Source organism: Rhea pennata, chromosome 1, assembly GCF_028389875.1.
Source record: "Rhea pennata isolate bPtePen1 chromosome 1, bPtePen1.pri, whole genome shotgun sequence".
Lineage (NCBI taxonomy): Eukaryota > Metazoa > Chordata > Aves > Rheiformes > Rheidae > Rhea > Rhea pennata.
Window position 1 is genome coordinate 16,538,124 of NC_084663.1, and position 14,387 is coordinate 16,552,510.

At 37.2% G+C, this 14,387-nt stretch overlaps 1 protein-coding gene across 2 annotated transcripts in view; it reads left to right on the forward strand.

Moving 5' to 3' along the window:
• KIF21A (kinesin family member 21A) overlaps positions 1 to 14,387 on the forward strand; it is a 93,909-nt gene that overhangs the window by 63,100 nt on the left and 16,422 nt on the right. For both annotated transcript variants that reach the window (XM_062582529.1, XM_062582537.1), the window contains 7 exons: positions 663 to 764; positions 2,573 to 2,738; positions 3,252 to 3,272; positions 7,453 to 7,513; positions 7,734 to 7,788; positions 9,017 to 9,228; positions 12,993 to 13,103. In XM_062582529.1, coding sequence (XP_062438513.1) covers positions 663 to 764; positions 2,573 to 2,738; positions 3,252 to 3,272; positions 7,453 to 7,513; positions 7,734 to 7,788; positions 9,017 to 9,228; positions 12,993 to 13,103 — 728 coding nt within the window. The remainder of the gene's footprint in view (positions 1 to 662; positions 765 to 2,572; positions 2,739 to 3,251; positions 3,273 to 7,452; positions 7,514 to 7,733; positions 7,789 to 9,016; positions 9,229 to 12,992; positions 13,104 to 14,387) is intronic.

A 14,387-nucleotide genomic window follows, 5' to 3' on the forward strand; every position in this document is an offset into this window, starting at 1 on the left:
ATGCTGCCATGCACTGTAATACTTACTAGTACTTTTATAAAGCAGAGATTGAGTTCTCCCGCTCCCATCTTAAGCTAGTTTGTGTATTAATGCATATTACATCACTAGCAGCTTTACCACTCTACTTGTATCAGGATACTCTGAATTTTAGGTGGCATGGTGCAGTGTTATATGACTTTACAGCATCATTAAAAGAGTGGTGAACACAAAAGACTTAATTATTCTAAAGGGTGCTAGAGTGGTATATACTGACTGGTGAGAATAATTCAAACAAAATGGTATTTATTTTGGTGAGGAAGAAACTAGGGGGGAAAGTTTTCAAACACATGGTAGCTGCAGAGACTAGAGGAATAAACTCTTTCCTGTTTCCATGCTGATTATCGATGAGATTAGTTTATAGAAAGATAAGGGTTTGAGGTTAACAAAAGCTTTCAGTACCAAAGAAATGGAAGCACTGAAGAGCCTGGGAAGGCTACAGAGTCTGCATTGTGGAATGTTTATGGAATAGGTTCAAAAATCATCTGTCAGGCATGGTTTAGAGCTACCATGGAGATGACTTAGGTGATGTTGCAAGATACTGTTTCCATTTTTTACAATTAGTATAATGATTAAAAAAGATGCATTTTTTCGCCTTATGACTGTTTTTATTTTTGTGTGTGTAGGAAGAAGGAGAGACCTTGGATGTAACAGCAGTGATCAATGCTTGCACTTTGACAGAAGCTCGGTATTTGCTTGATCACTTCCTCACAATGGGTATCAATAAGGTAATGGAGGAGGTGAAATATGTGTGCACCAGAAACTATGCTGTTTATCAGGGCTGTGCTGATTTACAGGCTGGCTAATGTGAATTTATACCTGTGGAAAGTAAGCAGGACAAAGCAAAGCTGGCCAGCACTGTTGAGTTGTCCTGGTTCTCAGTGTGAAGGCATCTGAGAGCTGTTATCACCTTCAGTGTGTTGCCTGTTCTTCATACCCCAGAAGACCTCACTTCTCTAAGCCAGAAGTTAGTGCTGTTATAGGAATAACGTGAGGTAATTAGTTATCACACAGCTAATGTCTTTTCATGTCTTTCATTACTGTCTTCAAAACTAAAAGAAAGTAGGCTTTTCATGGAGCCTTCCAAAGTAGGACCAGGATGCTTTTAGGATGCTCATTCAGCTGCTTTCTTAAAAATGAGCTGTTTCTTTTTGTTTGCTTTTTAAAATGGGATAATTTGCTAATGATTTGCTGATAATTTGCACACTTCAGTCAGACTTCTGCTTTTCAACAGAGCAAAGTGAGATTTTTTTTTAACACTCTGGGAAATAATATTTTCAAAATGAGTACTTAGTGGTTTGTAATCATGTGCACATGTGTATCACATGCTTTTGTTCCAGCTTTTCTTTATATGGGGGAATGCTTTCATGCTTGGTGTCACTGAGTTGAGTGAAAGATTTCCAGGCTACTGAAATGGACTTTGGCTTGGTCCTGCTGACCAAGTCTCTCCTCTTGTTTTGTGCTTGGCATTTGCAAACTTCAGTCTATTGTTTTTTTTGTTTTGTTTTGTTTTGTTTTTCTTTCTTTTTCAGCCCTTGGATGGGTTGATTGAATGCCAGCAGAGTTAGTGTATGAGATTCGTTACAGCAGGGTTGGTATGAGAGAAGTGTCTGACTTATTCAACTTTATAACAGTTTTCACATATTTTTTTAAATAATTATAAGAAAGATTTCTTCTCTTTCTGATAATTAATTAACATATATAAAAACTGAAATTGTATTTTCTTGCAATGTTGGTCACATCTGCTTTCTGTTTTACTGTTTTTTCCCCACAAGCAAAATTTTTCTATTGCTATGTTCTTTTACTTCATGATAAACCAAAATCTAAAATGTAAATCAGTAGTTAGACACTTACTTCTCAAGTACTAGTACTCAAAGCCATTCCCTATTCTCCAAGTCTCTAAGAAGATGCCTTGTACCTTCAGTTCTCCCCTGTTTCTTCTATGTGGAAGGCCTCCTCTATAAATTTTCTAGATGTAGACTCCAGCTAAAAATGTCGGATGAATCCATGAGTCTAAGGAAGTTTCTGTAGAATGGAGCTTAAGATAGGCTGTGAGAACTTTCAACAAAAGCTGAATGTTCACTGAGTGATTCTGTAGGAAAAGTTACTCTTCTAGTTTTTTTGTTTTGTTTTTTTTCCATAGTATGATAGGTAACAGATAGAAAAAGGTACTGATTTGTGAAAAATTAGTAATTTAGATGTTGATTTTCGGGTACTTGCTGGTCTTGAATATATGCAAAAAGTCTGTGAATTGTGCTTGGAAGTGGTGTCCCAACCGTTGAGTTAGCACCTGGTTAGCCACTGGAGACTGAGGAATATAAGGAATATAAGTTAAATGAACACTAAATGAGTCACTCAAAAAAAAAAAAAAAAAAAAAAAAAAACCCCAAAACCTTAGGATGTGAAAGCTTACAATGTTAATGTTCTTGTTTGTGTTCTTATTTTTAAAAAAAGTTTTGGCAATTCTCATTTTCTAACTAACTAAAAGGTTGTGTTAAAGTGTTTGTCATTGTTTTCTTTGTTTTCTGTCTCCTAGGGTCTCCAAGCAGCCCAGAAAGAAGCTCAGATTAAAGTTCTTGAAGGACGTCTAAAGCAGACAGAAATTACTAGCGCTACTCAAAACCAACTGCTGTTCCATATGCTAAAAGAAAAAGCAGAGTTAAATCCTGAGCTTGATGCTTTGCTGGGTCATGCTTTGCAAGGTAGTTTGGGAATCTTATGCTTTGAGTAGTTATCTGCATGCCATGTTTGCCTTTTATGCATGTTCTACTGGGCATTCTAGGCTTCTCTTTTCTGAATAGATGCTGTATTTTAACATCTTACATTTGAATTCTATTTCACAGTCAATGTGCATGCATATCATTTTTAAGTATATCTACTCAGCAGTGGAATATGGGAAATAGTGAATCTTTTCTTGATCAAGAATTGAAATTCAAATAATCCTCTTGTACAGTCTTTTGTAAAAGTAACACAATTTGATATAATTTTAACTTCTGACTATAAAATTCTAAATGTTTAACCTATTCAATCGTAATATGGTAGTGATTTTGAAAGTGGTGTTGTATGTCTGTTACGGCATCTATTCTTTTTCTCGTAAGATTATATTAAGAAAAATATAGGATACATTTGGATACTTTTGCTTTATCTCTTTTTATAAATGGATATGTTTTGATTGGAGTGTTGCTTTTGTTTCCTTGTTGCTGTTGTTTACACAGACCTAGATAGCATACCGCTGGGTAAGTATGTTTAGCTTTCTGTGTACAGTACAGCTGCATGAATTACTAATTCATGTTCACTAACTGGTGCATCTTAGAATTTGTGAGCGTGTGAAGTTTGCATGTACTATTCTGTAAATGTACTCATTATCACAGGCTTACAAAGCATTACTTCCTTTCTGGTAGCACCTGTAACCCTTGTGATAGTTAGATTTAACAGTTGAGAAGTGAACACAATAAGTAGAGCTGTAGATCAATTTTCTGAATTATTTTCTGTGAACCTATAATGTATACAGACTACATAAGGTTGTTTCATGATATATTACTGCTATAGTTGTGGCAAATTGAACTCATCTTTTCTTGTTTGACAAAAATTAATTTTTAACATGCATCTTATTTTTAACCTTTTGCAGATAGCTTATTTTGTAATGTAATTATTTTACAGAATGCTGATTCTATCTCATTTTTTCAATTGGGTTCAATTACTGCCTTCATTAATTTTGAGGAGATGGGATCTGTAATTGTTATTGCTCTTAAGACTCCCAAATAAATGATACTAATTTCCTTCTCTTCCTTTTCTTCCAAACACAAAACTGGCTCTTTGAAGCTTAACGGAAATATTCCTGATGTCAACAAAACCTCCTTTAGTACAGTCTTGTGATACTTCTAATCCCGCTAAGCTGTGCTGTGCTAGTTTGCATAGATACCTGAAACATTCCAAAAGCACAAGACTTTACCTTAAAGCAGACAGAAGATCATATGGTATAAGTTGCTGTGAACTGTTACAGCTTTACTGGCATCCTAACAGATGAGAGCAGCTGAAAATCTGGCTCAGGACATGTTTCATGTGGCTAGTATTTATTCAGGAATATCAGCTGGTTTCAGTATCATAGTTCATATAGAACAGAAACTCAATCTGTGTGTGTCTTTTAAGCCCCTGTCCGAGTGAAACAATGCCTCTCCAGGAACTCAGCATTGCGTTTTTCTGTAGCTGTGGACAGTCTTTACTTCTTAACAGCATCTGAATAGTGAATAGATACTTGCTAAATGCATTGAAATAATAGCTTTATCATGAAAATTTTGTTAGAGTGTATCTTTTTGAAGAAGCTTTTTAACACATTGCAAGCATGAACTGAGGCTTTAAAAACCCCATAGCCATTGAAGACTATGTTAACACGTTATAGGAAGGAAAGTTCACTGTGGGTGTATCTAAACTGAATGTTCTGTACTAACCTCAGTCCGCACTGAAATCCAAACTGTTGATAGCCTGTGTTTTGTAGCTCACTAGTGGCTAAGCCTTTTGAGCTGCAGGGAATTCAGGAACTATTCAAGTGAGAGGCTTCCAGGCTGGAAAGTGCCAGATAATCCTCAGGGAACTTTGTTGGTCCAGAGGCTCCCTGCTAATCTGACACTGTTTCCAGGGGTGCAAGTGAATGGCAGGAGCTACTGAGACAGATTTCACCAGGCTGCCTGACACCTCAGCGCAATACTTAGCCCCATCTCAAGCAGGGTAGTTGCACTTCCAGGGTGCTTTTCATCAGCTTCTTGGGAACTGCTCCCTTGATTCTTCCTTTCAGCTCTGAAATCTGTAAGCTCTTAACCATTTGAACATATTTGGCTTGAAGTTTGGGTATTCGCTATGCAGTTGTGCATCTCTGCTAAGGTGTAGACCTGTCAGAAGGTTTCAGTTTGCAGCAAGGTTTCAGTTTACATCACAGGCTCGGATTTTTACTCACAGAATGGGTTTCAAATGCACACCGACCTTGTGTGTGGATAAATCATTCGCTATCTGCCATCTGGTCTGCTCTTGTGAAGAGGTAACATGGCCATGAAGTTGGCTCCTGAAGTGTTACTGGAGTGACTCCTTTCCAAAGCATTATGGCGACTGCTTTCCTTTCCCATTTGTGATATCTGGACATTCATAGATGTGACTCAGAGCCATGTATGGGCAGAGCTTGAGAGCAAGTTGAATATTGTTTCTTGGGATGAAATGTACTGTTCTGTGCATTGTGGTTTTGCTGTTCACACCAGTTGCCTCTGCATTCTGCTTGCTTTCATCCTCAAAGCTCTCTGCTGTTCTTTGGTCATCTCTGCTGTTCCTCACCAGCAGTGCTGTCTTCGCTAACCTTTCATCTCCTCTCACTTAGGACTTTATGCAGATATTGCTCTTCTGCCTCTTTTCATTTCTTCTTGTTGGTCTGTGTGCTAGTTTCTACTCGGGAGCTTTCCACGGTCTTCCTGTACTGGATTGCAGACAAACCCAAGAAGAATACTACTACAACGCATCAGCTCCCATGAGTGTGAGCCCACAGTGCACACACAAAACCTTGTCTTTTGTGGCTGTCCAACACTCTACTTTCTGATGTTACCTGTAAAAGTGGATTGCAAGTTCTTTGTGACAAGGACATGAAGTAACATCACCCTAAAATGAATCATATATTAAAAAGAAATGCATTTATTTTGCTGATGGTGCTTTGTCTTGCTAGAAAGAAAAATGTTCTAGATCTCTTCTTCTGCAGAAGACAGAGTAATAATATATCCATAAAAAGTTTAATATAGGCCCAAATCCAGAAAGAGATAAAAGAAGAAACTTGGGGGTACTATGCTTTACACTTAATTCTTTATAATACTGTTACATTTTTGATAAATACTGTTATATTTTTGATAAATAAAGTTACATTATTAAAGTAATGCTGCAGTTGAGTGCCTCTAAAGTGCATTACTGGTGTTAGGTTGATATATACTTTGGATTTTTCTGGAAGCATTTTTAGATGTAGCATACACAAGAAGGCAGTATTTTGTTTTATTTTCTTCATATCTTCTCAGGATTCGGTTGGTAACTGTTTCTTTCCTCCCTTTCTCCAAAACATGAACTTAGATTAAAAATGTATACATGGGCAAGCTATTTTAATAGAAGGTACAAAATATATTGATTACGTGCCTTACATATGTATCTATCTTCTGTCAGAAATTAAATAAATACATTTAAAGCATCTCTAAAAGAGGTGTAAAAAAAGAGATGTAGTGGAACTTCATTGGGATGTTATTTAATCCTTAAGACTTTATGAGTATGTTCAAAATAAGAGACTTTGTTTACAGTAGTGTATTACCAATATTCTTAAATTGTTTAGAATGTGTTATTAGAATAAAATGCAAATAAGGGGACCTGTTTCCTCCTTCAATCTCACAAAATGCAGGGGTTCAGTTGTTCTCTTTTATTCCTGACTCATAGGTACATAGTTTATAATGCAAGTTTTGTATTCAGAACTGTTTACAGTTTAGAACTGATTGTACATGTGCCCTGTACTGGCTGACTTAACTTAATATTTTGCCCCATTTGCATGCAAACGTGTTAATGTGATGTTTGATAGTGTTAGTGTGTGACGTGCATGCTGGTTTCCTCATTTGTGAACAGATGTGTACCCATTTTATTTCAGGAGTGTTTCTACTGAACAGCTTCTTTCTTTTTAGATTAACCTCGATACAATTAATCTCTTTTAGGGAGCTGTTCTGTAGTATTAAATGATAATATCATCCTGTTCTGAAACCTAAGTGCTTATATAATGATCAAGAACTTGCTTCTCCTCAGCCCAAAGGGTGCCATTCTGTATAAGCTGAGGCTGAGCCTCAGCCCACTAGCTGCTTAAAAAAGGATTTTATTTTCTATATATATGCATACACACACACACGCATACACACACACGCGCACACACACACACGCATACACACACATATATATACAAAACTACTCTAATTCTGTCCTAGAGCGGTACGATTGCAAAAACAGAAAAGGGCAGAGACATTTTTACTGTCCATTGGTTTTTGTCCTCTGTCTTCCATGTCTTGCAGTTAACATTTCCTGTGCTTTATCTTTGTCTTTATTCTAGATTTCCTTCTAGAATTTATTTCTGCTAGTCTGTCAGCCCTGCTGCTCTGCTACAATTGAGAACCACATATGGCACTGTGTGCTTAGATATATCATTTCTTTAGGCTGTACGAAAAATCTTAGATTAGATACCAGGAAAATTCAGTGGGAACTGGCCACCAAACAGTCATCTTTTATATGCAGTTTATCTATATTTCTTTTCTTGAGGGGAAAAATTGTCAGCCATTTTCTAAGCTGTCTTGTACAGTACTTACAGGCTGCAAATCCTGTTGTGTAGATGAACTGGCTAACATTATTCTTTTGGAAATTTTTTAGAAAATGTGGAAGATAGTACTGATGAGGATGCCCCACTGCATAGTCCTGGGGCGGAAGGAAGGTGAGCACTTTTTGTTAACTAGGTAACTGCGTTTGGTTCTAGAAAAATAACTGCCATTTGCTTTTTTTGTAACTCATTGCGTATCCTTTAGAGAATAGTTCTGAAGTGGTTTTCTTGTTTCATACACCAATTTGGTAGAAAAAAAGCATCAAAGAAAAATACACATTCTGCAAAAATATGAACTATTTTCTTTCTCACTGTGCTGCAATTGTTCTTTCAGTTCATTGTCTTCAGACCTCATGAAGCTTTGTGGTGAAGTCAAGCCCAAAAGCAAGGTAGGCTGTACAATAATAATTATAATTAACACTGTAATGGCACTTTCTGGGGGACATTCTTGCATTCCTGCTGGGACATTAATGAATGAAGACATGCAAAGGGAGACATTCTGGGGAACTGTTCATATAATTCATATATAATATGCTTTCATGTGATACTCTTCTCAAAGAAGCAATGATATGCTTTTCAATATTTTGTGGTTGATTTTTTACAGTTTCAGAAAGAGATACTTTCTTCAGTTATTAGCATTCCAAACCTGGGTAAATCTACCAGTTTAATATTAATTAGGTTGCAATTTAATATTGATACTGGTAGGAACTGGGAACACAGTTATCACAAGCTTCTGTGGTTGTAGGATTATAAAGAAAGTTTATAAAGTAAATAGATATTTGACCTTCAGGATCTTAATTACAATTGGCAGTAGAGGAATATACCTAAGTTAGCTGTCATATTTCTGATAGCATTCATAGGTTTGCAGCTTTTTGGGCAGGCAGACTGAATAAGTAAGAAAATGTTGGCATAAAATAAAGCATGTGACCATTGTTTTTGTAAAGGCTCTGCTCTGACTGAATGTGTGTCTTCTCCTGTCCCCCAACCCCCCCATGGCCTTTCTTTTCCTGAGGAATAGATCTTAATTCCACAGCAGCAGCTAAACAGCCTACATGTATGATCGGCCGTTTAAGAATGAGTGTGTTGCACAAAGCTCAGCTCCTTTCTGAAATTTTCTGTTGTTTTCAAATGGTTGAAAAGCTGAGTGAATTTTTATTTATCTTAGCTTAAACTATTTTTGGAGTTATGTAAACTAAGTTAGAAGCAGACATTTTTGCATTGGAATAAGCATCAGCATCAACATGAGAAGTTATGCCAATATAATTATAGCTATTTAAATTCACGCTTTGCTTTATTCCTCTGATTTATAACATTTCATTTAGATAAACCTTAAGAGGGTAATATTGTACCTTTGTCATATTGTCAGGCACTTGGAGTTGGTTTCCAAGGTTAGCATTTTAAACAGTTGTCAAATCAATGTTTCATGCTGTTGAATTTGACTTGCATTCTCTGTTTTTCCCAAAAAGTACAGGCAAGCTCTGCAATTGAGTTTCCAAAGGTATCTGCCAAGTGAATTGAGTGGGATGCTAATTGCCAGTTAACAGTAAGCTTAAATGTAACACTCCAATACATACCATGAACTGTTTAAATCACAACTTGATTTCTCTTTGTTTCCAGGCCCGCCGGAGAACCACTACTCAGATGGAACTGCTGTATGCAGACAGCAGCGATTTAGGCTCTGATGTTAGTGCTACAGACTCTACTTTGCCTGGCCCTCTTACAACTGTTGCAGAAGCCCAAGAAAGTGGGATGACTGCTGACGCAAATGATACTAGGGATAGAGAGTTTATTCCCCCATCATCTGGCTTACCTTCTAAGATAGGCAGCATGTAAGTTTGGCCATGCTATACTAATTATCTTTTGCTTTTTAAAAATGCATGTTGCCAATTTCTTGAAATCTGTTATTTTAACTTTACACAGGAGGTTGATGTACTTGAAGCTTAATAATACTGACAAAATCCTTTCTTCTGTTCTGCTATCACGACTGTAGAAAGTATAAATGCGTTGTTGTAAATAATATGATTTTTTTATAGAATAAGCTGCTGTTAAATAGTTTTATCTTAGTGAAATTAGTGTAACCTTGTTTCTAAATAGCAGGCAAAAAAATCATCTTATACCTTGGATACTTTGCTTAATAATGATATGGCAAAGGCAGATTCTAGGGAGGTAGTAAGAATCTATTTAAAACAGCAGAGAGATAAAGAAAATAAAAACGTTTATATAATGCAGTAATAGTACCTGTATATGGTCCTAAAAATTGGGTAAAATCCTTCTGTGAGACATTTTGTGTAGAGTATGTTTAAAATAGAGAGTTCGATACAATAACTGAGTGTGCAAGTGTGAAGTTAAAACAAAAATGTGAGATACTATGAATTCTCAAAATTTCTACTTGCAAGCTACACTTATCTGAAGAGCACTTTTACTAGTTGAAAATATTACTGCATGCCAAATAAAATTAGGAATATTTTTTTCTTTTTACTTTGGATCCAGCAAGTATCTTTCTCAGGCTCTTGCTCTCATGTGTGCTTTTTTTCACTTGATCTTGCTTTCCCTTTTATATCTGCCAGTGTCACTCTTTTCAGCCATTCACTGCTTGGAACCGTTTCATTGACTTGTTAGGTAGCAGTGCTTATATTCCATAAACTCGTGCGTGAACTAGAAGAATTGCCATATTTAGTGATATGGAAAAACTGTGTCACATAGCTATCTCCATGTTGAAGATGCTGGAATAAGGCACATCTCACTATCCATCTGTCCTATTTGCATAAAATTTTACAGCAGTCTCCATCTAATGTACACTTGTAATTTGTATTGCTTGTACCACATTTTTCTAGCATGTGCTTGAGGTGGCAAACATGAACAGTAAAACAGCATTTATTAACCCATGCTGATGGCTTCAGTGCATTTTACAAGTAGAATCTGCTTAGAAAAAGTGCTCTTGGGCTGAGGATAGGTGGAGAGACCTACCTGTTTCAGCAGTTAGTGTGAGATCACTAGAGACTTTTGAAGCTTCAAGATATAAAAACATCAAGTGTTATGACCTGGCCATCCAACACTCAGGTAATACCTTCTTTTGCCTTGCTCCCTCTTTTAGGTTGTATCCATTTGTGAAAGTGAGCTAGCAATGAGGCAAAACAGGATTTTGTAAATCTGTAGTCTGGTAGCATTATAGAGTTGTGCACTGTCAGTGGATCAATTCACACAGCAGTGGCCTCACATATTTTAGTATCATTGATCATGTTTTGGCAAATAAGTGATTAAAAATTTCCACAGTCATTCTCCATACAGCTCCCTCACTGTAAGCTGTAATGCTTTTTCACAACTAGAACACAGTATACTTTCTACAGTATTACGGGTTTTGCTAGTCACTGGTCATTGTTGAAGAAAAGGATGCCTTTGTGAGCCACCTGAACTTCCTGTCTGAGCCTGTAGTACTGTCATGTCTGTTACAATAAAAGGCATTCTGGAATAGAATATGATCCTATGTGCAATATATGCCTTTTGCCACCCCTTAAATGGAATTTAGAGATGTAGTAACAGTCCCCCTCCAAAGTTAAGGGTCTGCATATGTGCCAGCTGCTCCACTCTGGGAATTTAGCTGTTTTCTCAGCTTTATGATGATTCAGAGAGTCATCTTACTGCATGTGGGCAGCACTCAGTGCAGCAGTCACTTGAGCTGGAATATTTACAGAGATATTTTCTAAACAGCACTTTACAAAGTGCTCTTCTAGATACTTTGATATACCTACCTCATCTCAAGCAGCCCCTTTGGAGAGGATGGATCTCCTCCAGGTGTTGATGTATTTGCTATCTCTGCTCAGATGTCTCTGATATCCTGGGAGATCTAAAGGGCACTGGAAACCTATGATTAGGTGTGTTTTGCTCTCGAAGGTCACTTCCAGATAAGTGATGGAATGTGCGTTTTATGTCTATGCTGAGGAAGTTCTCTATAGCAAAACTCCTGCATTTTTAGGGGAATACCTTCATTTCCATGCCTTCCAAAAAATTTTTGTAGTATAATCATGCTTGTTACACCTGAAAATGTGTTGCTGTGGACCCAGAAATGGAAGACTCAAGGAGTTGGTAGAGAGTAAGCAAGAAGGAGCTGGCTCCATGTTGAATATACTGGACATTAGTGTGAGGCAGAGGAGCTTGGGTTCCAGTTCCCAGTGTGTTTTGTTTAATCTAGTTGCTGTGCAGTAGACACATAGGCAACCATGGCAGTGGAGACTGGAACCCAGGATTCCCTCATCTGCCTGAAAAATGTAGTTACAAGGCTGAGCACAGGAGTTGCCTTGTGACCCCAGGACTTTTGCTTTCTTAAATGCATTCTGGCCCAGTATAAGGCCAGTTCCTCCTCCTCTTATGTCCTTTGCAGAGTATACCTAGAGGTCAGGTAGCCCTGTGAAGAAATGAAAGCTGTAGCCTTGAGGAGGGAATTAAATCCATCTCCCTCTTCCCTGCCTTTTTGTGCACTTTGACCACTAGGCTTTTGTGCAAAAGCAGGACAGATCATTACTTTTCCTCCTCCTGTCTTTTGGAAGTCCTGTTTATTTGCAGTCACAAGTACACCAAGGTCTGTGCACAACTCTGGCACAAGGTCCTGCAGGTATGACCTTCACTGTGCAATTAGGGCATATGCTTGGTCTGCACATGACCAGCTGTGATACTTCAGCCAAGAAGCTGTTCTTGGTTGTGCTCTGCTAGTAAAATCATGTTCAACTGCATGTCGGTCCCCAAAGATGGATTTCGTATAGCATAAGTTTCCTCTCCAGGGAAACTGGCACAGCTTTCTTTAAGTAGAGAAGTTGTAGGTATGCAGAGGCAGAGCCATCTGACACTGGATGCTAATAACTGTAGTAGGCAGATAGCCTGCTTGCTAGGCTTAGGCAGCCTGAACAGAGTTGTGTGCCTACAAGAGCGCTTTCAGAATCTGCAGAATTGCTTGCTCTCTTTAATAAGCATTTCTGGCCCTTAACATTGGTAGAAAAAAAATTCTAAACCTAAGAATGAGTAAACCAATGCATATGTTGCTTTTCTGATTCTCTAGCTAATGAGTAAAAGTTCCTTAGAAGAGTAGAGACCATCTAACTTCCCTTCATTTTTTGAATTTGATGTTGAAACTAACAAACATGTTAGTGAAAAGGTTATTTAATATGTAAGAATCATTACAATTTTTCTGCTCTTTGCTTTTGTAAGTGGTCTGTTGTAGGTGAGAGAAAGTTGTGGAATCTGAAATCAAGGTCTCAATCAAAACTACCATCTTCTCTGTAGTCTCAATTTGAGATACCTTCTACAACCACTGTAGTTCCTCTGGTTAACCTCTTTTGAATCAGTAAATATTCTATACATTTTCAGTATCTGGCTCTTGATATGTTGATGAACTGTGAAAGGTAATAAACTTGTGTACTTCATGTTAATATTAAAACATGAGAACAAATTTAGAATAGACTCAGTAGATTCAAGAGAGGCAATAATAATAGATTAAGCACACTCAAATTTGAAGTCTTTTGAGTTGGAGAATGATAGCTAATGTAAGAAAAACAACATTATAAAGGGCTGTAAAGTAAGATAATAATGCCTCTTTCTTTAGTTCTAGACAGTCATCTCTGTCAGAGAAGAAGATACCTGAACCTTCACCTTTAGCAAAGAGAAAAGCCTATGAGAAAGCAATGGAGAAGACAAAGGCAAAAGAACAAAAACTGTAAGATTCTTTTAAATTTATTTTCTGAAATAATTTAAACCTTGGGAATATCTTCTTGAAAAATAAATCCATCTTTTCTATTTCTTTAATTCTAGGACAGTTTTTACTGGTGGCAATGAAATTATTATCCGTTGTTCAACTTATATGTGGGTGTGGTTTTTTATTAGGATTTTTTTGTGTGTATGTGTGTGTGTTCTTTTTTTGGGGCAGAGTATTTTCTGTACACAAGTAACTCAGTGTCAGAATGCTGAGAAAATGTGCTTTGGAACATTTGGAAATGACTGACTTTTTTAATAAATCATTTTATCTTAAAATCTGCAATTTTTAAGAATTTCTTCACTTTACATATATATATATATATATATATATTATACCTAGAGCTTTCACTGTTAACAAGTAAACTTTGAATGCTATGCCACCTTGCAATCAGCAGCAGTTCATAATCACAGGGTTATGACCTTGTCTGGGAAACATCTGTAGCTAATATTATAATTTTAGTCATTGGCTTAAGAAAAGAGGATCTAACATTTGAGGCATGTTTCATTTAACATATCTAACCATTCGTAACCTGTTAAAGAAGATGTTCTTTTTTTCTTGTAGCTCAGATTCTGGAGCCCCAGAGGCTAGTCTGTCACCTCCTACTTCCCCACCAAGCCGGCCCCGTAATGAAATGAATGTTTTTAGTCGTCTTACTGTTTCTCAGGGAAACACATCAGTTCAGCAGGATAAGTAAGTCACAGAGGGAAGCCTCAGCCCCCAACCAGGGAACCGCAAAGCGCACTCAAGTTATCAGTGTAGTATCTGTTAGATATTTTGCTCTCCTCCTGCAAGACAGGAGGAGACGCTTCTGTATTTTCATGTATTTTTTCAAAGAGAATATTTAAAACTCATGGAACTATTCTAAAAATTCTAGACAAGTAATTTCCTGCTGAACCTTGTTTCCTGTTTTCTAGGCTATCTCTGGTACTTGTAGTTTTAAACCCTTCAAATATGACAGAAAAGAATTCTAGAATTCTTAGATGTATGTGTATTTGTGTGTGTGTTTACTCTTAAAAGTAGGATTTAGCTAACAATTTAGGAAATTGTACTTTGACAGTTATGTTCAGGAATTCCAGCGTGGCTCAGAGTGCTCTCATGAAAGCACCTCAGAGGATGAGATGCTGAAATGGCTAGAATGCAGCTCAGAGATTATCTGATTTATTAAATAGACTGGCACAGGGAGGTGATCTGGAGGAGCAGTGGATATTGACACCTTATTTAAAAGACGGAGAGCTCAGTTTCCTG